Source organism: Thrips palmi, unplaced genomic scaffold, assembly GCF_012932325.1.
Source record: "Thrips palmi isolate BJ-2018 unplaced genomic scaffold, TpBJ-2018v1 HiC_scaffold_10, whole genome shotgun sequence".
NCBI lineage: Eukaryota > Metazoa > Arthropoda > Insecta > Thysanoptera > Thripidae > Thrips > Thrips palmi.
Genome location: NW_023144621.1, coordinates 19346143 through 19358955, shown reverse-complemented (window position 1 = coordinate 19358955; position 12813 = coordinate 19346143). Strand labels below are relative to the sequence as shown.

The following is a 12813-nucleotide window of genomic DNA, read 5'->3' as shown; positions in this document are numbered from 1 at the left end:
CCCCGCCGCCAGGGCGCGATGACTCACTCATTTCCGCGGCCCTGGCTAAGGGAATGTCCCCGAGGCACAAACACACTTCCCGCGGTTTCCCTGACGAAAGCGGCGCTGACGGACAGACGCGAGCGCGGCGCAGTCGTGACGTCGATCTGCATCGCGGCGGTGACGGCGTCCGTCGCGGACGGTCGCGACCCGGGCACTCGCCGGGTGGTGGACGTCGTGAACGGACTTCCCTGGCGCACTTTCGCGATGCTATCAGCACACGAGAAAATGACGTCGTGTTATTTGCGGACTAATTCGGTTAGAGTAGCGCGTAATGGCCGTGATTCGCCGCCGGCATGGCCAGCACGGCCAGCACTGCCGGGCGCCGCTTGCCACTTGGAACGAACCCCCGCGCCGCGCCGCATCAGGACGATATGGCTCTTCTTGGAAAGACTAGAGACGCCTGGGAGAGACGGTAATCGGCGCCTCGCCCGCCACACACCTTAAACGCTTCCAAAGCGAGCAAACAGATGCGTCAAGCGCCGCCGACGGTGAGCTTCTGACCTGACAATCACACCAAACGTCAAAAGCAATTTGTAAAAATTAAACCCCGTTGTATTAAGTTTGGTTTTGTCTTCCTAAAAAGCTGCTGTATTGAACCACTTGCTTCAATTAAAATACGCGCCAACAGAGTACGTTTCAGCACGGCTTTTTGTCCGATTACAATTTGAATGTTTGGTGTGCAGGAAGGAAGGGGTCTCGGTGCAGATATCTGATGAAGCAGTGGGGCCCCGACGCGAAAGGCCGAAATTCTCACCGTTTGTTTTCTCACACTCTAGGGGCTTGACGGTCATCAAGACGAGATAGGTGGCCCTGCTAATTGCAGCCTGTCAAGGCGAGGGTTTAATGCGCGGTGAATGCAGTGACAGCGCCCCGGGGACGGACGGGCGGAGATGTGGGCCGAGGCACCTGATCTGTGTCGCCGTGAGAGTCTCAGCAGGAAGAGAGCCTCGCTCGAATCGGGACGCTACTTTGTTTCTCGCATCCTGCTTGCTTTAACCCGACGGAAGGGTTTGCATGGCGAGGAAGCGCCTCGGGCACACCCTCGGGCACGCCCTCGGCAGCCCGTTGCGCGGCGCGGCGGCCAGGGACTCGTTGACACATCATCGTTTTGATCCGCTATTAAGGCTGGCCTGCCGCCGAACTCGGCGGGCTTGCGTCACGGTGAGGCTAATGAACGTGCTTGCTTTGCAATGGGGCGTGCGGTGCGGCGCGGCGCCTCGGATCCAGACCGCCATGTAATGGCTCGCGGTCCCCGTACAGGGCGCCGCCAGGCGCCGCGCGCGCAGCGATTTCGTTGCCGGCCGCAGAGAAGCGCGACTGTCTGCCGCGCAGGCGCGGAGGGGTGACGCAGCAGCGCGCCCGCGGAAGGGTTAGCGGTCATGAAATCGACACCCGGCGTGCCTAACGCAGACGGATGGCCCGCGGCGCCCGCCACCGCGCGGGACGGGACGAGTCGTTTTTACAGCAGAAAACGATCGTAAACTCTGGAAGGATTTTTGAGTCGGTGGTTCACGGCGATTTTGCAAGCTGATTTCGTTTTACGAAGATGGAACAGGATCAAGCCATACGCTGCGGGCATCGCCTCGCGCCCTTTGATCGTAAAAGTACGCGCGCGATCATGTCTGTTTCTTTTATTATTTTTTCATCGCTCCAAACCCTTCCTTCCCGATACGCGGCTCTAAATTTGAACCCCTCCCACCGTGTTTGTTTTACGGCCGTGCTTTGTCTCACGGGTAGCGTGGCGTCGGTAGCGTCGCGACGCCCGAAACGGGAAGGGAAATGTGAAATGCAACCCCGATGCAGCGGCGTGCCCCGCTGGCCCGCTGGCCCACTCCCCGCGCCGCAAAAACAGACCGGGCTTCCGGTTCGCATTGTGGCGGCCGATTTGTGTGTATTCCAGTGGCGGCGAGATGATGCCCGATAAACTGCTCGGGGTGGGTCGCATTCCGACCATATTCAAAACTTGTCCCCCCTGCGGGAACCGATTTCGCACACCGACCGCACGGAACGCAACGCGGAGAGATAAGAGACTGTCGCGCTGTTTTGCGGAGAGAGAAGCGGTGGAGCGAGGCCGGCCGCCAGCCGCTGCTGGCGTCTGATTGTAACGAGGGCCCCATCTTTGTGTTGCAGGTACGCACGCTGCCCGGGGCATGGAGTACTACTCGGCCCGCTGTGCCCACCGTTCGAACTTGGTTATTGGTGGGTACATCTCGAATCGTCGTAATTAACTCGCCCCCCGTCCAGAACAAGTTTACCTGAGTAGGGGACGATCCGGGGTGAGTTTTGAAGAAGGGGGAAAGGGGAGGGGGTGAGGTCTGCACTGCACCCGCGGGGAGGGGAGCGGTGCCTCGCCTATCTCGCGGGCCCACCTTGTTCCATGCGCGCGCACACACACACACACACACACACACACACACACACACACACACATGCATGCGCTGCGCTCACATATTCCATCTCTGTCTCTCTGGCACACACTTGCACTCTCGCTCACACACACACACACACACACACACACTCGCACGACAACACAACTTCCCCCTGGTGTGGGGCAAGCAGTTGCTTCTCGCGCTGGCTCCATCCATCTACCCATGTATCTGTGAGGCCAGGGCCCTGCGCGGTGCATCTGGCTGCAGTCGCTGCAGTTGCAGCAGCAGCTTGTAGTTCCGACGCCGGCCGCGGGTCGCGCGAGAGGGCGCCACGGGTCCGCACGGTGGCCGGCCGCCGCGGTCCGTCGCGTCTCGCCGGGTAGGGCCGCCGCCGCAACCTCGACGGCGGCGGCAGGGGCCCGGGGGGGCGGGGCGGGGCAGCGCGGGGGCCGGGCATGGCCGTGCCGGCCAGTCGGGCTGCGACTGCGGAGGGAAGCACAGCGAGCGCCGTGCGTGCCGAGCCAGCGCCGTCGCGTCGTCTGCTGCGTCGTCGTCTGCGCCGTCTGCTCAGACAGCTACGCGCCTCGCGGCCTGTTGGGCCTGCTGCTGACGAAGCCGACCAAGCGCCACCGGGGGGCGGATTTGGATTTCGCGTGTTTCCGACCAGTGCCGTGGTTTTAGTTCCCAACTTTCTAGTTGGAGTGTGTGTGTCACCTGCCTGAACCATTGCCCTTGGACACGGCGACGGGGGACTCGGGGAGGGATTCGGCAGATTGCTCGTCGCGACAGTGGCCTGCGGAAGGCGCGGCCGGCCTGCGTGCGCGTCCCAGTGTGTCAGTGTGTGTCTATTTGTGAGTTTGTGTGTGACATCATCGCTATGGATTTGAGTGGATAAGCCTTCCGCACGCCGACTTTGGGATTAACTCGGAGCTGTCGACATGAAGTTTTCCACGACGGGTAGAAGAGAGTCATATTCTCTGATGAGGAAAAGGTAAGTGAGTTGCCATGCTGCTTTTATGTTAGTTGTTTTCATCATTCCAATCAACCGTATTGCGCGACCACCCTTTTTTCTCGCATAATTTTTAAATTTCGGAGCGTTTTTTGGCGTTATTTTTCTGCGACTTAAAGGAATGCGTAGTTTTGACAGTCGCACCTGTCGGGCACTAATTAGCAGTGCCCGTCACGGCGACCCTTGCCCCGCGGTCATCAAATGCCTCGGTCCTGGTGGCGCTCGCCCTGACGCTCGCCCTGACGCTCGCCGCCCGGCGCGGCAGGGCAGGTGGATGGACGTCTTTTACGCGTTTACGCGTTTCCCCCTCGCCCAGGAATCAGATGTGAATTTTTCATCCCCATTAATCACGCGGTGCGTCGTGCCGTAACTGGTTCTGCCTTTTAGACTTTACGGGCGGGACTCGTAGTGTAGCGACACTCGGCCGCTTTACGCGACACTTACCTGAGGCTTCGCCAAACGGCCTGCCCCGCGCTCTGCGTTGCTCTGCCACGACCCCCGCGCCCTCTGGGACGCCTCTGAGATTTGAACTGCGGCCCCGTCGGAACGAGATGGCTGGCGGGAAAGCTCGCGTTTTAACAGTGATTCTTTTTTGGCGTGCAGTGTGCAGCTGGTTCGCTAAGTAGTGCCACCGGTTAGTCGCCTCTGCGCGTCGCGGCGTCCAAGACTGCCGTCCAGCCTGCCGCCCGGCCTACATGTTTTCCGCGACAAGTAAAACACATTAAGGCGATTGCACTTGATTGATTCGATCGTCGCCATGATGACCGCCCGCCATGGCCCTCAGGTGTCAAAGGTGTCTACATCGGACCGAACTCTGCGGACAATACTGGCCATAGTTTGTGTTTACGTTTTAAGTTTCGGTCCCGTTGGATTCTTTGCGCTGATCGAAATGTTCCACGGGGTGCGGGTGCTACTCTGTGGGGCCCTCACGCACCTTCCGTACCAGGTATTTGGGTCCGGCACGTGAACTGAAAGCGGTAGTGGAATGTCCCGCTGAGCACCGCGTGTGAGGACGGGCGCGCGTGTGTGAGTCTGAGTGTGTGCGAGTGCATCTGGGCAGTGCGTTAATCCGGGAGACAAGGTGACGCGGGCACGGGCTGTGGTTTCACCCCCTCGGGCTCTACTTTTGACCGGTTTGCGCGCGCCTCTGTGTGTGTGTTGGTGTGTGTGTCCGTGTGTCCGCGCGCGTTTGTGTTGACTGCCCGTCTTGACGTCTTCGTCCCATATTCGATAACAGGGGCCTCCTTATCCGTCCACATTCTCTCTGCGTTTTTGTGGTCGCCCCACATAAGACGGCAAAACGAAAGAAAACGCGACTCTACCTGGAAGCGGTTCGATACCGGGCTCACACGGAGGTCGAATGAGAAACCATGTCACGCAGTCAAAGCGGCGCGCTATCAGCCCGGACTACCTGTCGCCTGGAATGCGGCCCCGCCTCGGCCCGCCGCGCTCATTGAATCGCCCGCCTCGGTGCACTGGTCAGCACTGGTCTGGCGGGGCGCTGTGGAGCGGCGACGCGGCCAGCTGAATTTCACTCCAGATGCCACAGCCCCGCATATTCCAAGAGTCAACGCGGCAGCTGCAGCGGCGTGGGGCCAGCGGGCCTCGAATCCGATCAGGTTGAACCCGTCACACCAGCATCGCCTCCACGCCGCGCCGCGCCCGGTGCATTGCATGCGCTGACGGCAGCTGACGCGGTAGGGCCGACAGCCCTTTCTCTTTGATTACCGGTGTTTACGTCGATTTATTGACCGTGAGGCGTCTGCGTGAGGGCGAGGCGAGTTTGGCGCGTGGTCGATGTTGTCCTTGTTCCTCGCGCCCCGGACCGAAAAAAAGTGAGATGGAACGAAAGTTGGTGATGTACAACATCATAGGCTGGCCCCGGGCAGGGCTGGCAGGGCGAGGCGGCGGGGTTACGATGCGGGTACTGCCACGGGCCGCCAGGCCAGGCCCGCCACACGTACGGGCAGCGAGCAGCAACTACAATTATCTCGAGTTCGCCCGCGATGAAAGTTGTCCAGAGCGTGCATGCGCGCAGAGTGCGTTTGCCGGTGCGGTTTTATTTGCTTTAATTTTTCTTGTTCTTTTCTGCGGTTAGTTTAGTGTAGCAACGTGCGGTGGTGAAATACCCTAGGCAAAAAAATGGAGCAGTAATTTTAACCTGACAGAAAATTAGGAAAACTCGGCCAAAATGTTGCTGCATTTTGCACCATCTATCTTTTTGTGGCTTTCGCCGTTTCTTTTCTTTTACCAGCGCTGTGTGTCCTGGCGCTCACATGTACACACGAACACACACAAACACACGCACATTGATGCGCCCTCCCACACGCCGAAGCCGACTTGTGAATCTTTGATTCGCTGCGCGCCCCTCGACGGGCCCCTCGGTGGCGCCCCTTCATCCCTGCGGCGCCCCGACTCGCCCCCGCTCGCCCCCGCTTCTCCCGGCTTCTTTACCGCCGCCATATTTTTCTATAGGGCTCAGCCAGCCCCCCCGCTATTATAAAATAGCGACGCAGGGGAGGCCCCGATCTTCTAGAGGCAGACAGGCCCGAGGCCGCCCCCCTGCGGAGCCCTGTGTGGCCACAGCCTGGTTGGCCTTGCATCATTTATGCACCCCGGGCCGGGCTCGGCTTGGCTGCACTGGGGTCAGCCGCCACGATGCCCTCTGCACACTTGCACCGTCGTCAGCCCCCTCCCCTCCACCTTCGTTGCCACGGCGGCCTGCCCGAGCCCCACCGTGTTTCCCTTTTTACTTCACCCTTTTTCACGCACACACACGCACACACCTGAGCCACCGCTGTCAAGCAGGTAAGACCCCTAGGCCCCGGCCGGCCTCAGCGGCCCCAGGTTCCCCCGGTGCTGCGTGGGTGAAGGCGATTCATCCTGGCAACGGTGGGACCCTTGGCAGGCCGCTGGGCCTCGCTGGGCTGGCGGAGCCCTCGATGGGGCGGACCTTGGGCGGACCGCCGGGCCGCCACACACACTGCTGCGAGTATCCTCCTCTGGTCCGGCAGTGGCGGGGCGTGGCGGGACGGCTTGAAAGCGATACGGGCGAAAGCGAGCAAATAGCGGATTCTCCACGGCCCGGTGCTGGCGGTGGGGCCCTGGTTCTGCCCTGCCCTGGGCCTCCGGTCCCTGGGGTCCAGCCGCTGGCTTGGCCGGGCAGTCCGGCCCCTCTGAGGTGTGGGAGTCGCGGAGGTGACGTTCACGCCGACTCGACTAGACGCCGTCCCGTTTACAAGGTGTCCAATGACTTCCAGGTGGGCGGGCTGGGCCACGGGCTGGGCCGCCAGGCCGTCCCCGTCCCCGCACGCCGCGCCGCCACGGCCGGGGCCGTATTGGTCTCCGAGGTGTCGTTTTCCCGGCTTCCTAAACGCCACGCCTCGTGTACAGGGATGCGCGTGTAGCGGTGTTTTATTTCGCCCGGAGTTGCAATAAAAACAGTCTCCTTCCCGTTTTATTTTTCGCTAGCAGCACGCGTGAACTGTCTTCTCGACGCTCAAGTTGAAATAATTGAATTCCGGTGTAAATGGCCGGCGCGTTATTACAGGGCCTTCCAGGTCGTGGCTGGGCCTGGCCGGGGACATTCAGAGGGACACATTCATGGCCCGGGCCCCAGGGCCCCAGGGCAGGGCCTCAGGCTGGGTGCCGCCCGGACAATATGAGGACATAAATCGAGCGAATATTTGACGTGGAGCCGCGCCATAGGGGCCCATGTGCAAGACTCGCCCGTCAATCCTAATGAAAGCATTCCTAGTCCGCGGTGATGTCCCCGTCCGGCCGGGCCAGTGTAAATCACGCTGGAATATTCACCGCCGTCCGTCCCTTGTGGCTCTTATTATATATCTGGTCAATCTTTATGCCACGGCAGCCTCGCCAGCCTCATAGCGCCCGAGCCGCCACGCCCTGCCACCAGCCAGCGCCAGCTTATAATTGCCGAGGTTACCCACGCGTACCCCTCTTCTCCACTCATCGGACCGTGCAGCGGGTTTGAAGAACCAGTAGTAAATTGTACAGGACGACGGCAGTAACCCGAGGAAGGAGTCCTGCTGGTAGGGAGACGTCCAGGATTGAAATCCGGGACGGCACGGGATGGGGCGCCTCTGACTCAAGACTCATGCCGAAGGCGCGTTTATTATTCACCGAGGCAATTCTAGACGAGCGTTCGCGCTGTGTAGTGTAACGCGGCCCGCGGAGCGCGCGGTGGGTGCGTCGAGGTGCGGCCGCGTGGGATATATTTCGCGGGTCCTGCCTATGTGACGGCCGCTCGGCAATTCCGTCGAATAGAAAGAGGGGGTTAATGTGACTCGTAAACGCTCGTGGAGAGTTACGAGCCGCCGGGCCGGGCTGGCTTAGGCTGGCTGGGCCCCCGTGAGGCGAAGACGCTACGATCGGCGACCCTCGGACGCACTCCCGCGATCGCCATCACGGCCTGGCTGGCCGCTGGTGTAGCAGACGCTCCTCGGGGATGGCAGGCTAAGGCTACGCCAAGGCTACGCCCATGGCCGGACAGGTTGGTCGCCGTGGGACGCCGCGCCGCCGAGACCGCCAAAGGCAAGTGAGCTTGACTGGACGCAGCCACGCCGAGCCGGACGGCAACCCTCGCAGCCACTGCACTCGGATTCCAGGCTTCGTCTCTCTCTTGACTTGACTCTGCCGTCTCCTGGGTACGAGAGAGAGAGAGATAGAAACGGAGCGTTGTCCGGAATCGACCGCTGCTGGCGGCACAAATCAAAACGCGGGCCTTGGAGCCGATCGCCCATTTTCTGATTGGGATCCATCCATCGGACCATCGGCCCGGCGTAGCTGGCTAGCCTGGCGGACGCGTCCGGGGGCGTGAAGTCGAGTGTGGGTTCGGTTCGGAAGCTGCCAGCGTCGGAATTTAGAGTTGTTGTTTCGTATGTTTTTTGCCAGCGGCGTACAAAATCCGGATGAAAAATAGCTGGGCCTCTGACTTGGCCAGGCGGTCGAAACGTTCAAAGCACGCCGTGCGTATTGTTTTAAACGGCATCCTACTCTGTGTCGATCTTATTACCCGTGGAAAAAGGCCGAATCGGCAGCAGCGGCGCCGGCCCCCAAAAATAAAGGTAGCGATAAGGCCAAGACGTGTTATTACGTCTTTTACACGCGACGCAGGGGCGGGGGGAAGGGGTACGGCTGCCGCGGGCGGTGTTGTGGTGGGGGCGGCGAGGCGGCAAGGCGAGGCGGCAAGGCGAGGCGGGGTGGGTGCATCGTCTTGGCTGCGCCAGGCTGCCCCGCTGCGCCGCTCCCCTCCTCAGGTGGACGGCCGGGCGGCGGGCTGTGGTGCAGTGGAGTGCAGCTGCAGGGCGGTGCATCGGGACACCTCCTCGCCGCGCTGCGCGCCGCGCTCGGGTCCGCGCTTGGAGGTCGGTCGACTGCATCTCTGAACAAAAAAAAGGAGCGGGACTGGATGCACCGCGCGGTGCATCCGGACCTCGTCCTGCCGCTTCGCTCCAAGAGGGGGAGGGGACGGCAAGGAGTGCGGGGGAGGAGTGGCAAGGCAGCCGGTTTGCGCTGCAGCGGGGACGCCATTTGGGAGCTCGCGTGTTTGCGATTAGCATACTCTCTTCTGCACCTCTGCCAGGAATTTGGCCGGGCCGAGTCCCCAGTGCGGCCCGCACGCCAGCGCGGCGAAATGGTTTCGCATCGTGGTCTTGTTGCACTGCACTGCTCACGTCGGCCCAAGTGCGCGCCGACCTCAGCGCTGACGCGAAGCCCCGCTGTGTGTGTGCGTGTGTGTGTGTTCGCACGGCAGCCGTGTGCACCGTGATGCAGATTTGAGTTGCAGTTTCGACATGGGGCGCATCGCGGATGACCGCGCCGCGCATCTTTCGAAAGAACAGGGAAATGGCGTGGCCGGGGCGGTTTTCTTATGCGCCGCGGTGTGAGTGAAGTTTAGGAGGCGGACGTGTCCACGCCAAGATACCCTCGCCGTGAGGCGACGCGGCGACGCCCTGCGCCGCTAATGAAGGTTTTGTGGACGCGCGAGTCGCAGCCACGGCCCGGTCGGACTTTCTCCCTCGCTACTTTTCTGTGGTGCTTGGCCTGTTCATTGAATCGTATACAGCCGGGCCACGCCCCCGCCGCGCCCCGCCTCGCCCCGCGTGCCCCTCGCCCTGTCAGCGGCTCGTCAAATCGTAAAACGCGGCGCTGGAATGGCGGATGCGGGCGGGTTACTCCGGCAGGGACCCAGCGGCCAACGGCAGCGTGGTGGCGCGGTCCCGCGCTATGCATCCGGTTGTAAAATTTCAGTCGAATGGTTTTCCTCGTAGTGCGTTTTTCCGGACAAAAGCCCCACCAACACACGCCCGCTGCGCATGGGGGACACATAGGGACCGCGTCGACCGCCTCAGCCAGCCCCGGCCGGCCCGCCGCACTGGAATGTTTGACACCCGCGGGGAACGTGTTCTCCAGACAGCCAAGCCAGGGGCCAGGGGAAGTACCTCACCAAAAATGAAGAGCTGTTGGAATTTCTTTCAGCACAAATTTTGTTCAAGGGGAAGCAATTTTTAAAATTGACGCTCGAATCTACAGTTTGTCCGGTACAGTTGTTCTGTGCGCTGAAACTCGAAGCTGCTTCCCCCGTCTGGCTGCACCCAGCCGCGGTGCGGTGCGGCTCGCAGTGATTGCCTGATTGATCCCCGAAATGACTCGCCGCGCGCGCCGCCTTTACGACCGCGTACCATTCCACCAGCTGCCTGCCTGCCTTGCCTGCCGCGCGCTGAGTGACGGACAAGCAAGACAAGCACGCCTCCGCAGCGCTCACTGTATTATCGATTCATGAATTCATTGCGTCAATGAATGTCGTGTCCGACCTCTATAAAACGGAAAACGCTCCCAGACAGATGCGTGGCGTCGTAAAGGTATGTCGCGAGGGAATGATCGCGCGGCACCGTCCGCGGTGGTGCTCTAGTCGGGGTGCGCCAGCAGCCAGCCAGCCAGCCCCGCGGCCCGCCGGCCGGACCGCCGCATTGTCTCGTCAACTTTACGACCGAAAGGGCAATGGACGTCGCCTCGTCTAGACCAGCACAATGGCGCTCCGAACGAGAGCAAATTCGGACTCTTACCGGGATTGCGCGTCGTTTGCTCGTCCGTGTGTTTGTTCGGCGCGCGTGCCGGTCCACATCGCCACGGCAACGCGGCGGAACGCGACGCGGGCAGGCCGCACAGTGGGCCAGAAGACTGGCGGAGGCGGCCAATCTACTTGCATTTTGAGCTGTCACACCCCAGGAAAATTTTCGCGACCCCACGCGACCCCTCCTTTAGCATGCCTTTGATACAAAGTGCGATTATCTGCCTTAAGGGCGTAGGAGCGGCTGACTACTCTGAGAATGGTAGCATCCGAGAGCGTTTTCGGGTGCATCCGCAGTCGTCTGAGGCCGTGGTCCCGATGCCCCGTAGACCTGGTTCGCAGACAATGCACCCTCGGCCGGCTGTTTATGGCCGGCCTGCCGGAGTGCGGGTGAATGACACCCCGGCACGGGGCTCGGCCTGGGCCGCACGGAGCAGATCGCCAGCTTTTCGTGCGCTCGGGGCCGGTCTTCAACTCCTAAGTCCAAGTTTCAGGCCAAAATTAAAAGTTTCAACCAAATTTTGACAAAATATTTTTTGCGAAGTACTGATTATTTCTATATAGCTAAAAAAAATTGTTTTCATTGCTCTGTTAAAAGTGGCCGCAGAAACACAATTTTTAGATGTAAAGTTCGAGAATTTCATCCCGAGTACGATGGTGAACATCCCATCAGCGTCAAACGACGCGTTAGAAAAATTTTAGCTTTCAGGTAGCGAAGGGACCGCCTCCCTTTTGTGTGGAGAGGCCTGCTTCACAATGGGCTGCGCCGAGGTGACGATGATGACAGGCTGATTTATTACCCGAAGGCACAAAATAGGAAATTTCAAACGAGCCTTTTTCCGATTTTGGAACATGCGGCAATAGATTCGTTGCAAAAAGCTGGGTCGAATGGTGTTTGAATTCCTGTTCTACGATAATTTCTACCGAAATGGCGACGAAAATTGGCCAAAACTGGTCGGGGCTCGGTGCCGCCTGCATTGCAGACGGCTCCTTGACGGCTCGCCTATTGTCCGCCCGGCGCGTCACCCCGGACCCCGACTACCTGCCTCGAGCTCCGGTGTGCGACGGAAACAACACATCGGCCGAAGCAGCCTGTCTCTCTCTACTGGTGCAGGACCTGCAAATCTGGGTAGTTTTCTAACGCACGGATCTCGAAAACCACAAGTCGTGGCGTCACCGGAAAAACTTTGCCGTAAAGAGGAAGATTGGGCCTAGGGCACGTGGGGTTTCTTTTTCTCTCCGTATTATTAGGTCCCTTTCAGTGGCTTTCCAAAAATCACTTACTTTCAAGGCGTTCCAGGAGCGCTCCTGGAACTTGGGACGCAAATCAAAACACCACTTGCCCTTCATATGGTCACTGCCAACATGTGTGCAAAATTTCAAGTCGCTGCGACTCTTAATTCTCCCAATCGGTGCTTCCGAAAATGTTAAAATTTCGAACTTTGAGGCGTCGCGACGCCGAAACTAAGCGTCGGAGGGCAAAACGGTTCGACATGATGGTTCAACATATCAGTCACTATCGATTAGCGAAAAAAAAATTTTGCGCTCCTACGGCCTTAATTTCCCTGGGTGAGGCGCCCATGGGCGATCCATGGTCGGTCCATGGGAAATTGAAAGCGGATATCTATGGACAGTCCATGGACAGTCCATGGACGGCCCATGGAGGGTCCACACTGGCTGCATATTGCTCTGGCAAAGTCCTCTCACTATTCAGCAGTCTTTCCAAGGCAAAATTATATGGTGGGCTCTACATGAACTTTTCGCGCTTCACTCAATTCCAAATTCAGATTTTGTTTCGGACAAACGGTTCAAAAGTTAAAAGGGTTTTGTGAAAATTACTTGGAGACTTAGATGCACGAGGAAGCCATTGTCAATTGGCCGTCCATGGACCGTCTGTGGATGACCATTGGTTGTCCATTTGTAATGGATGACCCATGGGCCAACCATGGATTGTCCATGGCCTGTCCACGGATCGACCATGGTCACCCCTTCACGACCATAGGCACCAATGGATTCACCATGGGTGTCTAAGGTTGCAGTGTGGACGGACCATTGGTCGCCCATGGGCGCCTCACCCAGGGTTGGGAGCAGTACTGCCTCAAAGTTGAACAAAACAGTCACAAATATCTTTGAAAAATCGTGTTTGGGCCGACTTTAAGCAGCCACTGCGTTTGATCCAAGGGGCGGTATTTCATCCTCCCGCAACGGGCAATTGGTCTTTGGACTTTCCTTTAGGAAGCCTTTGCTACGGAGTGCGATTATCTGCCTTAGTTTTGGGAGCAGTATTGCCTCAAAGTTGA

General features: G+C 59.4%; 1 protein-coding gene across 3 annotated transcripts in view; it reads left to right on the top strand.

Annotated features, from left to right (window-relative positions):
* Positions 1-12813, top strand: part of LOC117654536 (rap1 GTPase-activating protein 1) — a 183443-nt gene that overhangs the window by 69599 nt on the left and 101031 nt on the right. The window contains exon 1 of one of the 3 annotated variants that reach the window (XM_034401240.1): positions 2952-3402. The exons of the other annotated variants lie outside the window; for them this stretch is intronic. Within the exon in view, the coding sequence (XP_034257131.1) occupies positions 3350-3402 (53 nt within the window). The 5' untranslated portion in view covers positions 2952-3349. Of the gene's footprint in view, positions 1-2951; positions 3403-12813 lie in introns of those variants that run through there. 3 annotated transcript variants of the gene reach the window in all.